We start from the raw sequence: 16,229 nt of genomic DNA on the forward strand, positions 1-16,229 counted from the left end.
CCCATGTTTGCTTTGTTTTATGTGACATAAATAAGACTTCCATCAACAAAAGCAGGAACGTGAGGCATATTTGATAACACTTTGTACGTATACACAGATATCCGACCAAGCTCGAGAAACATAACAGTTGATCTCTTCATTGTCTTCTCACTCACTTTCTGCTCTGGGGTAATCCAAACCTTTTGGAGAGACCCATCACGCCCCTCCCCCATTCCCCCGCCCCTCAGTTGACGTCGAGGTTCGCCACAACAAACGCTATGTCCAATAGGAACCCCTCAAACTTCCACACAAGTACTGGATACAGCAAAACTAGCGGGTCAGAAAGGGATCCAGTGTGGAAGTTTAAACGCGGTTCCTTTTTCTCGCTGATGTTTTCTGTTTGCGTTTAGATGCGTAGTTCACGGCGAAAGACAAGCGGGCACCGGCGTATCTATAAGTTCATTCAACGGGCCGGTGAAATTGCGGGAAAACGTTATGTCAGTGAATAGCAAGCGCATTTGGATGCGAGTGGGATAAGAGGACGGACGAGCTGCCCGCGAGAAAAACAGAAGTGGAAAGAGGAATCGCCGCACTGTCAAACATAAACAAACCGAGAAGATGGACTGAGCGAACCGACCCGTTTACTGGAAATAGCCGAGAAGCACTTTTCGCGATCTAGGCTTCTTCCAAAACACGGATTACGGGAAGACGTCCTAATAGATTTACCGTAACCGTGGAACCATACAACCAATCAGACCCGCGCTACAACTTCTCTCGACTACAATAAACGTTTTACCCGCTTTCGGATGGACCTTACAATCTCAAACACAGTCATGGTTTGAGTCGAGGGGTTTTCCCTCTCTAGTTGCAATGGGAGATCAAATATGAATGCTTATAATTGACTCGTCGCCAGCCAAACTTTTACAGCATTCGACATGGCCAATTGTGCAGGTTTGGTTCGGGACGCTCGCACGTTGATGTGGCCTTTCGCGTGCGTGCTTATGTGTTATAGTTGTTTCTCCATCGCCTCCCCCAACCACGGCCGTCGGTTGATCTGTTGGCAAGCCATAGCGAAGTGCCATTCCGAGCCCGAGTGTCATTACGCTTACGATCAGTATTTGCACGCATGCGAACCCATCCTGACGGGCCAGCGAAGGAAATGTCCCAGCCACTGCATCTCCTCGCTGGTTCAGTTGAACCTGACCAAAAACGGCCCGGCGCTGGAGGACTGCAGCTGCTCCTCGGACCACCGCTGTCGGGAGACCAAACGGGCCATAGAACCGTGCTTGCCCAAAACTAGCAGCATGGGCTGCACCGAAGCTCGGCGCCAGTGCGAGAGAGACGGACAATGCCGAAGCGCCATGGGCGATTATTTACATCACTGCGGTAAACTGTTCAGCGGTAGCAGCTGCAGTAATTCCTGTCGCAACGTCATCGCGTACATGCGAAAACTACCCAAAGCTCTACTTTTGGATACTTGCGTTTGCGATGGATCAGAGCGGACTATTTGTGAGTTTGTTAAAACTAGTATGAGGTCCCTTTGCTTTGACTTTCCTCATGTGGACCAAGAGGGTTCCAGCGGGTTGGACGATAGTGAAAATGAGGACTATGAGGTTGATCCGGTGGAGTCAGTGATCAAGGGGAACCATGGTTCTGCTCTTGTGGCATGTTCTGTTTTGACTTCGGTGGCATCCATTTTGGTTTCCATGATTACTTTGAAGTCGAGTTAATAATCTACCGCGACAGCTGACCGGGCATTTTGTCATTTTCCCGGCTTTCAGTTGTCGCCTCCAAAGGCGAGTTGATCTTTTTGTAGGAGTAGATTCTTTTTCTGAAGTTGTCACAATGTAAATCTGTTTTGGTACACTATGCAAATTTACCGCTGTAGCAGATTGGACCCTGGTGACCCATGGCTGATCTAAGTTTAAATTGTCAAGCTAAATTTTCATTCTGAAGTCATTTATGAACAAGGATAAGCAAGTACTTTGGGTCAGTTTGGCTTAAACAATTGGTGTTTTGTGAAAGACCGTGCGACGTGGACATACTTGTTTCCTCCAAGAAAATGTTTATTTGAATAATGAAAGGTTTTACTACAAAAGCTGTGCACTGCCTATATAAAACTAGATTTATAAATATGTATAGTATTTTTATAAAGTTGCAAACGACTTTGCGTAAGTGACCTTTGTAAAAAGTGTTTAAAATGCTGGAATGAAAAATGAGAAGATATATTTGCAAGTATTTTTTAGATTTGATACAATATATAAATATACCAGAGATTTGTGAGAGAACTTTATTTTTGTCAAAAAATAAACCTTCAAAACAAAGGGTGATGATTCCAGCCTTAAAGGGAAGATGGTTGTAATTATTTTTCTTTAAAGATATTGTACAGTGTACATATTTTCAGAGAATCTTTTAAATGTGTTATGTAAGATGAACTATTTACTGTGTAGAAATGTCTAAATCCACTGTATGACTGCCTCATTGATGTTCTTTTAATAGAAGGCATAAAAACTTAAATACAAATATTCAAACCGACTATGTCAAATGTATTTGCTGTATTTTACAGCGTCATTAGAAAATTGACACGTTTAGAGATCGGATGGATTCTAGCGCTATATGCCGAATATGCTAGTTTGCTAAGTGGTTCTTTTCAGAAACAGATTAAGTATCACACACACGAGCAGCTTGAAGCACTGACACACGACTTAGCAAACAGAAGTGTTTGCTGAAGGCATAAACTCTGATATTTGGATATCTTTAGAATGTGAACACAAAAGCAAGTGGCTTTTCCCTGGGGTGTCCATGTTGCATCTGGGCCAAGGCGGACAGAGGTTTGTTTATTTTTCAATCAGTGTGTTTGCTTAAAGGCCTATGTCTGCACGCCACAACGGCAAATAATAAAGGACTTTAGTTCTGTCAAAACAGTAGCAAAACAACTTGCACCGCAAAAGTATTAACCTGTAACACAAATATATCATTCGTTAAATGCATTGAGCTTTTTAGCTGCTAAAATAGAAATCCATCACATTCTCTGATGTGCTTTATGGTTTTTTTTTGTGATTTTTCCAAAAAGATTCTTATCTATAAACCATGATAATAGCTTTTGCCGGTCAAAAGAGGCTGGGGATATCAAATCATAATAATGTAGAGAAATGCATAAATATCTAGTCTAATATTTATGGGCCAGCTTTAAGTTGTGTACCTAGACATCTATTTATATTCCACTATACCATACCTCACGAACTGTATCACAATCACTTCATGCTACTTTTATTGTCATTCTATACTCAGAATGTACCGAACACATACATACGTGTTGTTGCCTCCATATCAGTTTTAATCATGTTAAGTTAGGCCTCTGTCTCAACTTCATTCTGTTAAAAACACTCAAATGCGAGCGATGGTTGCAAAATGTTTTATTAGAGTGGGGACAAGGGCCCTTCAGCCAGCTGAATGGAGGAGAAGTCGAGTGGCACTTTTGTCATGGTAATGTTAAGCACATAATAGTTCAGCAGCACAATGCACAGGCACTTCATTCCTCTAGGGCTCGCTGACACCTCTTCAGAGCTGAACCACGGGGTAGCATGTGGGAAAGATCCGCTGGCCCCCAGTCCACATACTCTATGCGAACCCCACGGCTGCCTATATACTTCGTCAAGCGTTGGGGGTAGTGGAGGACCCTGTTTTTTTTCCATGAAATTCCCCTGCGCTCAGTTTCATCCCATGCAATAGGGCCCAGCATGTGCCGTACGGAATAATGCAAGAGCACTTAGAATGGGCAGTTGGATGGAACAATTGAAATCAAGCATCTAAACTAGTCATGTCAGTGTGGTTTGTTCAACAAAAAGATGGAGTTGTGCTGTAACTATCCTGCAGTGGCATTGTTGATGAAAGTGGAAAGGTAAGATGGATCAAGAGCTACCATGGCGATGGATTTTAGAGAGTAATGCTCTTCCAGCTGATGCTTTTAAACTCTGGTTCATCAATAAGAGTCTCATGTTTCTGAAAATGACATTATAACAAATAGAGTTTAATGACATTGCTGACCAGCCCTCAGTCCCCACCGAAAAATAAATATACATACAAAGTTTCTTTGTATAACTTATTTTTTTTAAATATTTTTTGCATTACATTGATAGTTGGAGCACATCACTATTCTTCTAATGTACAAGTCAATAGCTGTACATTTCACTTGTGTTTTCAATTAAGTCATGTAAAAAAAGCATTGTGAAAACTTCACAGCAGAGTTTTGGAGTTTCATTTCAGCATTTCATAGTTCATAAATCTTGCCGTTGTCAGTATTTCTTGAAGCAAAGGTTCGACTACAGAATCGTTGATGTCTGAGTAAGTAATTATGTGCTCAGTGATGAGTTATGTAGACACTGGGTATGGCTGAGCCTGGGCTTATAAGCATTGAAACAGAAAAGCTGATTGGGTTGGATTCTTACTAATCCTAGAAAGTTAACACATAGTATTTAAAAGTGAGAAGGGTGGATGAGACTGCCTGGAGCTTTATCATAGCTGTTTTATAAATTGTAAGGCTGAAGGTTTGTTTACTGGGTTTTTTGTGTTGCTTGACAAAATTGTGTATCTTTGCTCTTTTCTTTTTTCTTTGGTCTCAGGAGACAAATCATCTCCTTTTCTTCTTCACCAACCTGCCACTTAGATTTCATCATGGTAAAGCTTTGTTGAGTTCACGCTTCTTTGAAATGAGCAAAAGGACAAGACTAGAGGGGTCTGCTTTCATTTGCCCGAGTGCAAAAGCTCAGGATTAAAACGGGTCACAAAGAGATCAGTAACCTGAAGGACAGCTCCAAATTCTTGCATCACATATACATATATTGTGCAATAGACTAGTGCAATGTGCCATTCTTGTATAGAGGGACTGGAGCAAGTGTGCCATATTTTTTTAGCATTTATTCAAACACTGATGTGCAATTTGTTGAAAATGAAGCATAATCATTAGACCAATTACATTTTATTCACTTTAAATTCACTATGCATGGGCCATACTTTTCATTCATAAATATCCCATACAGGTTGACATCTTGTTATTAAATAATGCATAATAAGTCAAATGTGTTTAAATGTGTTTACAATAACATGGATTAGGAAGCTCACGTCCCCTCATCTTCATATAGAAGTAAAAGTAATAATTAATTTCGGCTGTAAAAGTTGCCGCTAGGAGAGTGGAACAGCAGAAACTCTAACACTCAAGAGGGAAAAATGGCAGATGAAGGAGAAGTTTTGGTCGCTTGTTTTCACTCAGGAGGATAATGAGGTGACGGAGGGAGAGGTGTTTGCAGAGCATGGCCCATTTTTTACCAAGAGCCATAAAATCCATTTGACAGGCAGCGCAGGGGAGGGAAGCACATGCAAGCAGAGAAGCCCCCAAACTGGGTAGAGGGAAAGGAATGCTGGGTAGTGGTTCCAGGGAATGAGAAACAGCAATGAGGCTGTAATGAATTAAAATCTTTGTGTTTGAGAGACAATTTCAAAGCTGAAAACTGGCATTCGAGCGAGAGGCACTTTGGATCTCTCCAGGATTCCTCTGTCATCATGGCATTCGGATAAATCAAACCAAGCTATTTTGTTTATTCATTATTTATATGCCAGTGCCAAGCCTGAACATCAAACAATTAATGCCCATTAGTCTGAAGTGGTTGATTCAACTTTTTCAAAGAAACCTTGACTGTCTCATATTGTATTCAAGTAAAAGCTCGTTGAAAAAACCCTTCAAGGGCAAATTATCTAAGCGGATTCATTTTATAGCAATATAGTTTTACAGTATTTAACCAAATGTAAAAAAAAATGTTTACCATTATTTTTTATAAGAAATAATGAATATTTAAACATCTCAGACAAAGTTGATTGAAAAGTACTTTAGCACTAAACTAAGTCACCATAGACAGAAAAGTGCATTATCTGAATATGAAACCTTTTCTGTATGACTCACCACACAATGTTGTCAAAACAATAAGGTATAATACAAGCTGCTCTAAATTGTAATGAAGCATATAGCGATAAACACTTGCACCCGCAGAAGCATCATTATCCGGCCACATCATCAAACCACATAAACTAACACAGAGCCTTATGGAACTTTATTTCTTATCCTTGTCTTTTGAATGCATTAAAAAAGTATTTTGTGCTGAGGTATGATATGAAGATAGAAACTGACAATGCACATGTTTGCTTCATTGCACACAGGGGAAGTGAAAACTGTGTCTGTGTGTACATGATTCTCGTCTGGCTTTATCTTCCTCTTGTCTTCTCACTACTGAACTTTCTGTATGTCGGGTGACCTTTTTATAAGAAAAAAGAGACATAGGAACAATTATTTCATTCCCACCTATAATAGGCTACATTTTTCCGCAAAAAACTCACAGACACAAGCACAAGGCTAGAGGCTGAGCAAATGAAGAGGGTGGAGCAAAAATTGGGGGAAGAATAAAAAATGTTGGTGAAGAAACTGTGTGTGTGTGTGTGTGTGTGTTTGACAAAAGCCCATTTACTTAACATTGACTAAGAGCACAAACCTTCTCACTTACAACCAAACAATGCCCTATTTTGACCTATGGTCACTCATTAGATCTTTTTACCAACATTGAATACTATCGCCAAAGAGACCTGAGAATCTCTATGTGTATTCAGATTTTCTTATGAGAGTAACAGAAACTAAAAAAATGAGCGTGGATGGGATAGATCGATGTAGAAAGGGAGTCAGAAAGAAGAAGAAAACTTGCTGACACGGGGCATAACTTAATTTCCACGGTCACAGGGCAGCTGTGAGGAGCAGCCTGCTGTGGAGGACCATTTTAACTTCAATGGCTCCAGTGACCCTGAAGAGCAGCTCAGTCTTCATCTCAGCTTCACTCCAGTTGAAAGATGTGACCAGAAGGATTTACAGGCCTGATTTAAAGAAACAAGTCATCAATGGCAGTTTCCTATTGATCGTGCCCCTGCCTCAAGAGAGTATACAACTGTGTTGGTATGTGGGTTTAGAGTTTTAACCCCTAAGGAGATGAAAGTAAACAAGATGCTACTCCGTTTAAGGCAGGGAGGGTTAGGACAGTAGCCTACGGTGAATAAAACAGATGTTAGCACATTTAAGCTTGTCTAACATATTTAGGATGGTGAATAGGAATTTTGAATAATTTTGAACCATGAATAAAGTTTGTATGTGTGTGCAGTATTTAAAAATTTCTCTCGTTTATTTCACTGTGTTATAGATGAATTAATGTCAGATGAATCACTCATGGGCAGCTGATGAGTTTTTGGAACATTCCATTGCTCACCCGTACTTTCCAATCCCTGACAGATCTCAATACCCTACTGAAAGAATTAAAGACCAGGTTGCCTTCTGTGGATAAGACTTTTAATTGACATGTCAACCTATTAAACATGTTCTTCAATTATGCCAAATAAATGCACATTTCAGCAAATATATAGGGCCACTGTGTATTTGGTTTCATTAATAAACATTTGATTTATATCCATTTATTTTATAAATTGATTATTTAATATCTGCATGTTCACATAAAAATAATTACTAGTACATTAATATTAGTACATTCAAGGTATTATAAACTCGTGACATACCAAAAGGAGGTTAAACCAGATCGGTGAGTCGTTCTTGATAGCTGCCTTCTGAAAGCCATCTGAAGCTTCCTACTTGTAATGTTGTGTTAACTTCCCAGGAAACCTACAAACCTTGTTTTAAAGCAAACGATTATGCTTTATAGCCAACAGGCTCTCAAACAGGCAACATGAAGTCAAGAACTCACTCAGCAGCGGTCACCATGAATTACAAAACACAACAACATCAAATGATTAACTAAGTGCAATATCAATCAAAGACAATAAAATGGAGAACACAAACAGCGAGAGGGAAGGAGCGAAGAAAAGCTTAACAGAATAAATAATGAAGCCCTAGTGAGGGAGTTGTTAAGAGTTAATAGTCTCTCAGAACCTGAATGGGGGCTGGGGGTCTCACTCTATTAAATCGACCCCCGGGGCCATGGGCCAAATTGCCCCCAGTTGTTGTCCTGAAAGAATTCATCCTTCACATTCATTTCCTCCATTATGCCGTTTCTTTTCATGGCAAAGGCCATTCCAAAGTACCCATGGTTAGGGTTACTGACTTGGTACAATCTGAGAGAGAGTGTTCATGTGGGAGAAAGAACGAAGAGGGGTTATAAATATGTTAAATTCGTGTGCAAGTTTAAGTGGCTTTGTAGCAAACACAAATAGGCCTTCTGCATTATTAATGAATTCAATGCAAATGGATTTGTATTTTAACACACAACCCTCGTGGGATGCGTTGATTTTTAGACCCAAAAGAATTTTCATTCTCAGTTCATTTTATCTGTACGTTCATATACAGTATGTATTGTTTGTGTCGATGGCTCTCTGCTCAAAATTCATTGTTGCCATTATCAAATGCCTCAGGGTTTCATATGCAGTTCTCAAGCTGCGTTTACTTCACTACTTATGAGGGAATTTTGTCAATGTAAGATATATGAGATTAGAAGCGGAAACTTCCTTTTATGGTCTGTCTGAGTTCTGTTTTCTGGTTCTAAATGGTTCTAAATGGTTTTATCACCAAACGTTAAATATCATATTGATCTTTCTTTGGGAACAGCTGCACCATCGCTCTTCAGTATGTAAGGGGTACATTTGGGTGCGTCTGGTAGAGAGAGGAGCAGGAAGTTAAAGATCAAGAAGACGTAAAAAAAAGAAGACGTAAGAGATTTGGCACCCGTGGACAATGAAAATGGCCCGATATGAGATGAGCGATACCCAGCTGCCTTGAATCAGATCTGCTCCCAATGGGCAACAACTGCAGCAGAGAGGTTCAAATATTTCCTCCATCCTCCCAGACACATATATGGACCCCCCCACCCCCTAACCCATGTCATAACAGGAACTGAATTAACGCCCTATTTGTGCTCTCTTTTTCTACATCCCCTCAGGAAAGGACTGGGAAAGAAAATGTTTGGGCTTCAGATTGATTTTTTTCTTTCAAAATCACTTTGCTTGACAAACCTGCTCTAGTTCGCTTTTTCCAAACAATGTGCTAGGTGCACCCTTTAATGTTTGTTGCCGAAAACATTTACCTACATGTACAAACTTTTACCTACATGTACAAAACAAAGTTTGTCTGAATAATTTTGTTCGGCTCAACACAATATAAAAACTTGTTGATGTGTGTCTAATCTGTTTACATTTACATCGGCCTAGACACAATGTTAAAAAAAACCTTGTACTGGTTTTTCATGTATTTTAATACAAAACAATATGGTAAAAAATGAAGAAAAACATAGTCGCAAATTTATATGAAAAACGGAAACATTTTAGCATTTTGTTATTTTACGCTATACTTCTTGCTCCCCAGCTAACAGAAAGTAAATTTTTTTAATGATTAATTTTAATACAATGATCCTTTAAGTGATACGTTTTCATTATAATATTATTGTTTTTTCCACAAAATATTCCTTCGGCCTTTATTTTCTTATTATAATTATTTTTGGCAAAGGTGGACAAATTCGAATAAGTGAAGTAGAAAAAATCTTCTTCAATTTGTTTTCCCCATTATCTTTCAGCCCTGGCCTATTGGCTTGGCTAAGAGAATGGCCTTGCACTTTGGACCCGAGCAAAACTGGTGGAAACAACAGCTGTTGCTTTCAAAGAGACTTTTTCACTGCCCCGCTCTTCCAAAGAACGTTGAAAGTTAAAAGGGCTTGGTCACCAAGGAAACAACCATCACCCCTCCCCCCCACACCCACACTTTCTTTTCCTGGATGGGTATTGGCTTACAATTCATATTGAGGCAGCGGGAGAACAGATCTTTGGCCTGGATTCTCTAGCCTTGATTATGGCACCTTGATGAAGGATGAAGAAGGAATCCAACACAATTATTTCTCCTCTGACCTTTCTCGCTCAACACACTTGATGAGCGAGTGGGGGGATGAGGAATTTTAATCAGAGATCCTGACATCCTGCTCAGGGTTCTGTTGCAGTGTTTAACTGGCCTGTTGTGTCTGAGCCAGGTGTGTGTTTTGTGACTCTGGACATCTTCCAATGTGAGTGCCAGTTTATTAGAGTTTTTTTAATCAAATTACAGCTGGTTAGCTCAAAATGAAAAGGTTCAAGTTCGAATTAATGAAAGCTTTGCCAATGTAGAAAAAGAATAGAACTTCAGTCCAGAAAGCATTAACTGAAGATGCACTTTGCAGAGATAAATCGGGGGTGAATCGTTCTGCTTGTAATGTGAAGAATAAAACGACCATTTTGAGGTGTTCCTAGATGTAAACCACACATTATTGTTGGAAAAGGATTAAACATGCATGAAAAAACATAAGCCTTCATATTAAGACTTATGAATCATTAAAAGTAAATGACTGTTCTCATATCCAGCATTAATATTTCCATTTTGTTGCACTTTTATAAGATTATTTTAGTGAAGGCTTGGCAAACACCAATTTCCTTTTGAATGGAGCTTATTTGTCAGAGAACCCAAGTGCAGGAAGCAGATACAAACTCAAGACTTTAATAAAATACAGGACCCAAAACAAAAACTTAACAAAGACAAACCTCAAACAAAGGCAAAACAAACACTTCCCACTTAGGAGCAAAAACAGAGAAACTATACTATACTATACTATACTGCAATGCTGGCGATGAGTAGCACACATCACAAGGCAAGCAAAACAGCACAAAACAGCAAACAAAGGGCATACAATAGGGGAACTAAACAGGTTTCATGTGGGGAATGAAACACTGGTGGGAAGCTAAACGAGGAAACGAGGGGGGCGAGGTCAAAACATGACAGGAGAGCACATGGCCATCATAACAAACAATGAACATGTGTTTCCAAACAAAACACGTGGGACTATCATGATTCTGCCACAAGACCAGAAAAGCATGACAAGGTGAGGCAAGATTATGACATTACTGAAGTAAAAGTTTTATTACATTTATTACAGATTTACAGTTACAGTTTAATTTCAGACAGACATTTGATTTATAAACGATGGGACTTTCTAGATATAACAATCTGGTATTCTTTGTAAAATATATGAAACTTGTTCTGTTTGTATTACCATATTTATAGTTTTGTGTTCATTAATTGTTCCTTTTATCTTCGGAAAGTATTTAAGACCATAAAAGCCCTGCAATCTAATTAAAGTAAACTATTATATCTTGCCAAGGGCATGAAATTATTTTTACATTTCGATTACTAATTACAGTGTACTAGAATTCTCATTTAGCAGTTAAGAGTCCTTGACTGATGGGTTTAGCACAAACCACAACACACATTTTCATCATGTTGTCATTTAACTTCTGAGGAATGCTTTGGGCAGGATTTACCTCAGTAAACCTTACAGTGTCATTCATGCCCTCTTTTAATTTACTTATGCCTCTATAGAGCTGTAAGCAAAAAAAGGCATCAGGCTACTTCTGTTTTATTTTAATATTCCACTTGAAAGAGAAAGTTCACCCCCAAAACATAATTTAGCTCCCCTTCTGTCTTTTCAAACCTGAATGATCACCTGCAGAACACAAAAGATGATATTTTGAAGAATGATATTAAATGGACCAAAGAGAATGTACAAGCACCTGCTGAAACTGTTGAAAACACCCACAATTCCTTAGGGGATTATTTTCCGTTTATTGCATCTGTAGCATGACCTCTTTGTTTCAAAAGAGATCATAGTTAAACCTCATAAGATCGTAAGGTCAATATAAAACTCTAACATTGTTTTTACACGTTGCCCTTTACCATTGATCTGAAACCAGAGTGTAAGAGCTGTAGAATCCAAAAAGTGAAAGTGCTTTATAGATCAGTGCAAAAGCCTTCTGATTTGAGTATCACAAGATATGTGAGACCATGTGGTTTTATACTATATGTCATGCTTTGGAAAAAAACTTTCTTGTGGAACACCCCAGGGCTCTTGTAACTATTGATTTAACCCCTGTATGTCATGCTTTGATAAAATGTATTGGCTGTAGTGTTCATGTTATTATAAGAACTGTGTCACTAATTGTTACAAATAACAACATCAGATTTTGTGCATTAATGTTAGCTATTTAAAATGGGATATATTTAAAGTATTATGTAGGTTATCATGTTGGAGTATTAAGGGCACTTACAAACTCACAGCAAAAAAAACCATGAAGTTAATGTGGGAATCAGAGAGTCAGAGAAACTTTTCAGACTTTTCAGTCCTCACCACTCAAAAGTGCTTAACCACAAAAAGTAACCATGAAGAGGTTAAAGGATCAAATTAGCCTTTTCATGCTTTGATATCAGCACTCCAGAGCACCTGTTTCACCCCTCATCTTGGTTTTCCTCATTTTTGTTTATTTTGGGACGTATCCATTTGCTCTAGGCATTTCACAGCTCTGATTCTAATACGGCCAATGAGATCTGTGGGATTCTTACCCTTCTGCCCTAAGCCGCTGGATAGGAAACAGTTGTTCAGTGCATCAACACAGCCAACCCCTTAAACAAACTGTTTTAGAAGGAGTGTTATACCATTTAACGGGGGTAAGTTGTCACAGGGGCAAGTCGTCACAAGGGCTGTGTCTCATTTACTCTTGGGCAAAGTAAATACTTTTCGTTTCAGAGTTTTCATTGAATTGATCAAATATGAAACATCTATAGCAAAAATAAGATGTTTGCAGATAGCAGACAGTATCATATAGCAACAGCAAGATGCTTTCATGAACACAGCACCTGTTGCTCAGACTCTCTCACCTTGAGGTGTGAAGTGGAAAAGTGATCTTCATTGTTATATCATCAACTTTTGAAAAGCCTAAGTAATACATTGTAAACTCAAGCATGATGCATTCTTAATCATAATAATACAACTGTTGCAAGTATTAGCAAGTATTAAGGTAACACATGGAAACATGTCAAACTCAAGCTAAATTGTACCACCCATCTGATTCAAGGCGCTTCTTCAAGTTGTCTCAGCCTTCTCTGTCTGTGTCGTCACCTCGACCTTCTTCAAAACCACCATGCTGGGAATTTCCCTTTTGGTCTTCACTTTCACACCTTCACAGTAGGTCATTCCTCCATTTCTCTTTTCATCTTTTTGTGTCCATATGGAGAGCACAATCCAAACACCCCCTCAACCTCAACATGAAGCTAGTGTTAGCACATCCAGCTGAGAGAAAAGTCAACAGTCCTTTAAAAGTTCTCATGAAGTACAAGAAGGTCTGGAGAGGAACCAGGGGTGAGAGTTTGGGGACAGTGGGATAATTATTTCATCACAGTTTGCATTATCACTAAATGCTAATATATTAACATTATGTATTATTATTTCATTAATATTACTTGTGTTATCCACAAACAAAACATATGGGAACATAATGCAATATATTAAATAATACATTTCAATATTTTGGAACCAAGTGCTTATATTTTTCAATATAGGAAAAGCGGAAATTCTTTATGTATATTTAATATATTGTAATGTTTTAATATTTGAACAATGTATTATTCTATATATTTTTAAATATACTGCAGCCTATATAAAACAATTTAATATGCATACAGTAAGTACTGTATATTTTGTTTGCGTAAAGGAAGGGGAAGGCATCAGTGTTGTTTAAAAAGCATTACGCTTAGTTTGTGAGAAAAATTCAAAGACAAAATCATGTCAAAACAAGCACAAGGAGATTAACCCAAGCACAACTCTTTGACAGCTATAAAGCCCAATACATCTTCTGCTAAACCCTTATGTGTCTGAATGCTGTTTGAAAGCATTGTACACATTGAGTAATTCAATGAAATATATCTGCTCTTTTTTAGTCAGAATCCTTTTATGTGATCATTATAATCCTATTCCTAAAGGAACAGTTCCCCAAATATAAACAAATGACAAAGGGTTGGGACAACATGAGAGTGAGAATAAGATGCTATAATTTTATCATGCTTAAAATTATGAATAGGCAACCATTACATTATCTATGAATTAACTGGACTTAACACCCTCAAGTTGTTTCAAACCTGTATAAATTAAGTTAAGGTTTATAGTCTGTCATAACAAATCCATCTGAATCGGAAATAAAGTCGGGAATTGTACTGACAATAATTGTGGAAAGAACCAAAGCTGTCAAATTAAATAATCTAATACAGTTATCAATGAAAATGGAAGATAGATAGAGGCTTTTACTATTTGTTATTTTTGTAACCTCATCCAACCCTGACAAGCACTGACACACCAATCACACTTTAACATATGTATAAAATGTAATGGTTCAGTAACTACAGAACAAACATTTTACACTTTACAACAGTTTGTGTTGCATGGTTAACACGGACTGACTCCTAACCACATGTTTGAGTAATAGAGTAGCCGCAGTCTGTGTGTTGGGTTTATTATTGTTAACATTGAGTGGCTTAAGCGGCTCTCCCACTGTTTGTGTCTGCGGTGGCCCTTGCCAGCTGTGCCGACATGCAGAGGACCATGTAAAGGAGCATTCTGCTCCTCTGGTCACTGTTAAGGACGTAGTACAAGCATCAACACTACTGCAAACCCAGATGTTTGACATTTTTTACTTTGTGTTTACATTTAGGCATTTGGAAGACCCATTCATCCAAGGTGACTTACAGTGCATTCGAGGTATGCACTTTATCAGTTGTGTGCTCCTTGCACCTAGATCCTTGGTGTTGCATTTATATTTATGTACTCGACAGACGGTTTTATCTAAAGCGAATTACAGTAACACTCATTTTCATACCCTTTTAAACCGTTCTAACGACAATACAGTAACATGCATATCAAATAATATAGTATATATATATATATATATATATATGTGGCAAGAAGGGGTGGGATTTGTATTCGAATAGCACGAGGAAGAACTACTGGACTAAAGAAAATAACGACTACGCCACCCAGGTTAACTATACAGTTGAAGCACACAGGTTCAAGTTTCCCTTTTTGACAGAGACTATGAGAAGTCGATATTGATAATTGACACCTTTATTTGGTACTAGTTGTAATTTTAATATATGACCATAAATAATTAAAAACTGGTCACTGCAATGGTGGTAGTCAGGAGTTCAATCACATGAAGCAGACAATTTTAACTAAACAAAATAGTACACAAACTTCGGGAACTGGGATCACCAGTAGTTGAACAGGCTAGATCCTAGGCCTCCAAAATGCCCGCAAGGGTCATCCCGTGCACCAAACAGACAACCACGACACACACGTGGAATACACGTCAAAAGAAAATATAAAGAAAACTACACTTGGTAGGAAAACTCTGGCACCAGGGATAACAAGCCTGCCCACTCTGGGCTCCTCCCAGCTCCTAGAAATAAAGAAAATAGAAATGGAACAATGATTAAATTAAACAAAACTATAATGAAAACAAGAAAACTAAAGAAATAAGTACAAAAAGTAAATCAATTATACAATCTTCTAAATGTACAACAGAAACAACGGCAACCACTAGGCCACTGCACACACCCCTGGGCCGGCAAGCGAGAAAAGCGAGCAAGCAGCAACCCGGAGCAAAGCAAAACTAAAGAAAAACTAAAGAAAAACTAAAGAAAAACTAAAGAAAAACTAAAGAAAAACTAAAGCAAAACCGCAGTATTGAGACATCAAATCTTGCAGCGACAGAGCACAAAAGGATGCAAGGATGCACTGGTTTGTATCTAAAATATAAATACTCAATTTAAAACAATGATTTCACATACCTTTCAACGCGATCGTAAAGCAAGAGAAGGTTTTACATACCCACATGCGGGAAAACCCGTCACCTATCCGGCGGAGCACCTTAAGTAACTTCGCGAAAAATGATGATAACAATTAAGAAAAGTAAGATCTCTGACATGCATATTGCGTGAAAGTACAACGATACCTACCGAAAGGAAGACAGCGGTCACAAACACGCATCTGCGTAGCAGTTTGACAAACGATGCAGCAAATTATCCCAAAAAGGCAAACATACACTTCACCACGAGGGGATATATCGAATATATATATATATATATATATATATATATATATATATATATATATATATATATATAATACAGATAATATAAAATAAATATGCATGTTTACTGTGGATTTGAATAATTGTGGTAAAGGTGTTGTCTGAGACTGTTTGTTTTTGCCTTCTTGGAAGAAAAGCCTCAGTTGAGAATCAATTATGTGATTTAATACTTTTAAACATGTTTTTCACTTGTTGTCACTGTTTCCATAGTTGTGTTTTTAAAC

General features: G+C 38.3%; 1 protein-coding gene across 1 annotated transcript; it reads left to right on the plus strand.

The window, feature by feature from the left end:
• The first annotated feature begins 302 nt into the window (after positions 1–302).
• Positions 303–2,493, plus strand: gas1a (growth arrest-specific 1a). The gene has a single exon (XM_079447418.1). The coding sequence runs from the start codon at positions 915–917 to the stop codon at positions 1,707–1,709; it is 795 nt and encodes a 264-aa protein (XP_079303544.1). The 5' UTR covers positions 303–914; the 3' UTR covers positions 1,710–2,493.
• Positions 2,494–16,229: the final 13,736 nt, after the last annotated feature.

The sequence above is a fragment of the Barbatula barbatula genome (assembly GCF_947034865.1).
Source record: "Barbatula barbatula genome assembly, chromosome: 2".
Lineage (NCBI taxonomy): Eukaryota > Metazoa > Chordata > Actinopteri > Cypriniformes > Nemacheilidae > Barbatula > Barbatula barbatula.